General features: G+C 37.9%; 1 protein-coding gene across 5 annotated transcripts in view; it reads right to left on the minus strand.

The window, feature by feature from the left end:
* CLYBL (citrate lyase beta like) overlaps nt 1–706 on the minus strand; it is a 130843-nt gene extending 130137 nt beyond the window's left edge. For 2 of the 5 annotated variants that reach the window (XM_025208625.1, XM_025208621.1), the window contains exon 1: nt 634–665. In XM_025208625.1, coding sequence (XP_025064410.1) covers nt 634–650 — 17 coding nt within the window. In that variant the 5' untranslated portion in view covers nt 651–665. Of the gene's footprint in view, nt 1–633 lie in introns of all 5 variants that reach the window. The other 3 variants (XM_025208622.1, XM_025208623.1, XM_025208624.1) reach the window with 3 other exon arrangements.
* Nucleotides 707–1002: the final 296 nt, after the last annotated feature.

Consider the following 1002-nt stretch of genomic DNA (forward strand, 5'->3'; position numbering starts at 1 on the left):
CCTAGCCAATCCTGAGTTCAAATATGATAATAATCTTATGCGAGCAGGGCTTTACTAGCCATAGCAAACATTTTGTCTTTCTCAAGCATGTATTTGTTTAAGCACTGTTTCAAGCAGATTTTGTTTTTAAATGTATTATCTGAATCATATGTGCCTGGAATAGAGTCTTCCTTATTAGATGTAACACATCAGTTGTACTTCATTTTACTCACTGGACCAAGCAAGCAGGTGGCTTCCTTTTTTAGGCATCAATGGGACTTGGAGCTTGCAGGGAAAATGATTAGGCTTACATTTCCTCTTGTTAATTAAAGACTTTATTATAAAATGAAATAATTTACAACAAAGGTAGGTAATCAATTCATTCTTTCATTTAAAATAACGAGGAAGGAATGTGTGTGCCAGGCTTGCTCTGGTCATAAGTCCTTTGCATATGATCAGCTCTCAGCTTACCTCTGGGACTAATTGAAAAAGTAAATGTAACAGCTATTACCTTTTTACTTGCTGTCAACCTGTATTAAAAAGCAGATAAAATACTTTGCTTGCCTACATAGCATACTGCACATAAACAACAAACAAATACAGGTAGAAAGGGGATAAGAGAATGCACTGACAGATGCTAGACTCATTGCTTACAACTGGAAGACTCTCATACCACACTGATGGGCAGGCAAGATGTATGAACCTGAGAGGGGCAGAATAAAATAGGGTATTATTTCTCCATGTGAGCAATTACAGGAGTTGTCACAGGGATATTGGGAAACTGTGGAGAAAAGGGAAAGCGCAATTATAAGTGAGGGGGAGGTGTCCAACTCTCCAGGGAGAGCTGATCCATTCAGTGAACAGAAATAAGAAATCCCACTGTAAAAACTGCGGCCTATAAAACAAAAACTAAAACCACATGATGGCACAGTGTGATATGAAATTTTTAATGACACCGCTTTGGAATGATGTCCGTAACTCACTCATCCAAATAAAAGCATTCTACCACACCACACTATTATG

Source organism: Alligator sinensis, unplaced genomic scaffold, assembly GCF_000455745.1.
Source record: "Alligator sinensis unplaced genomic scaffold, ASM45574v1 scaffold744_1, whole genome shotgun sequence".
Lineage (NCBI taxonomy): Eukaryota > Metazoa > Chordata > Crocodylia > Alligatoridae > Alligator > Alligator sinensis.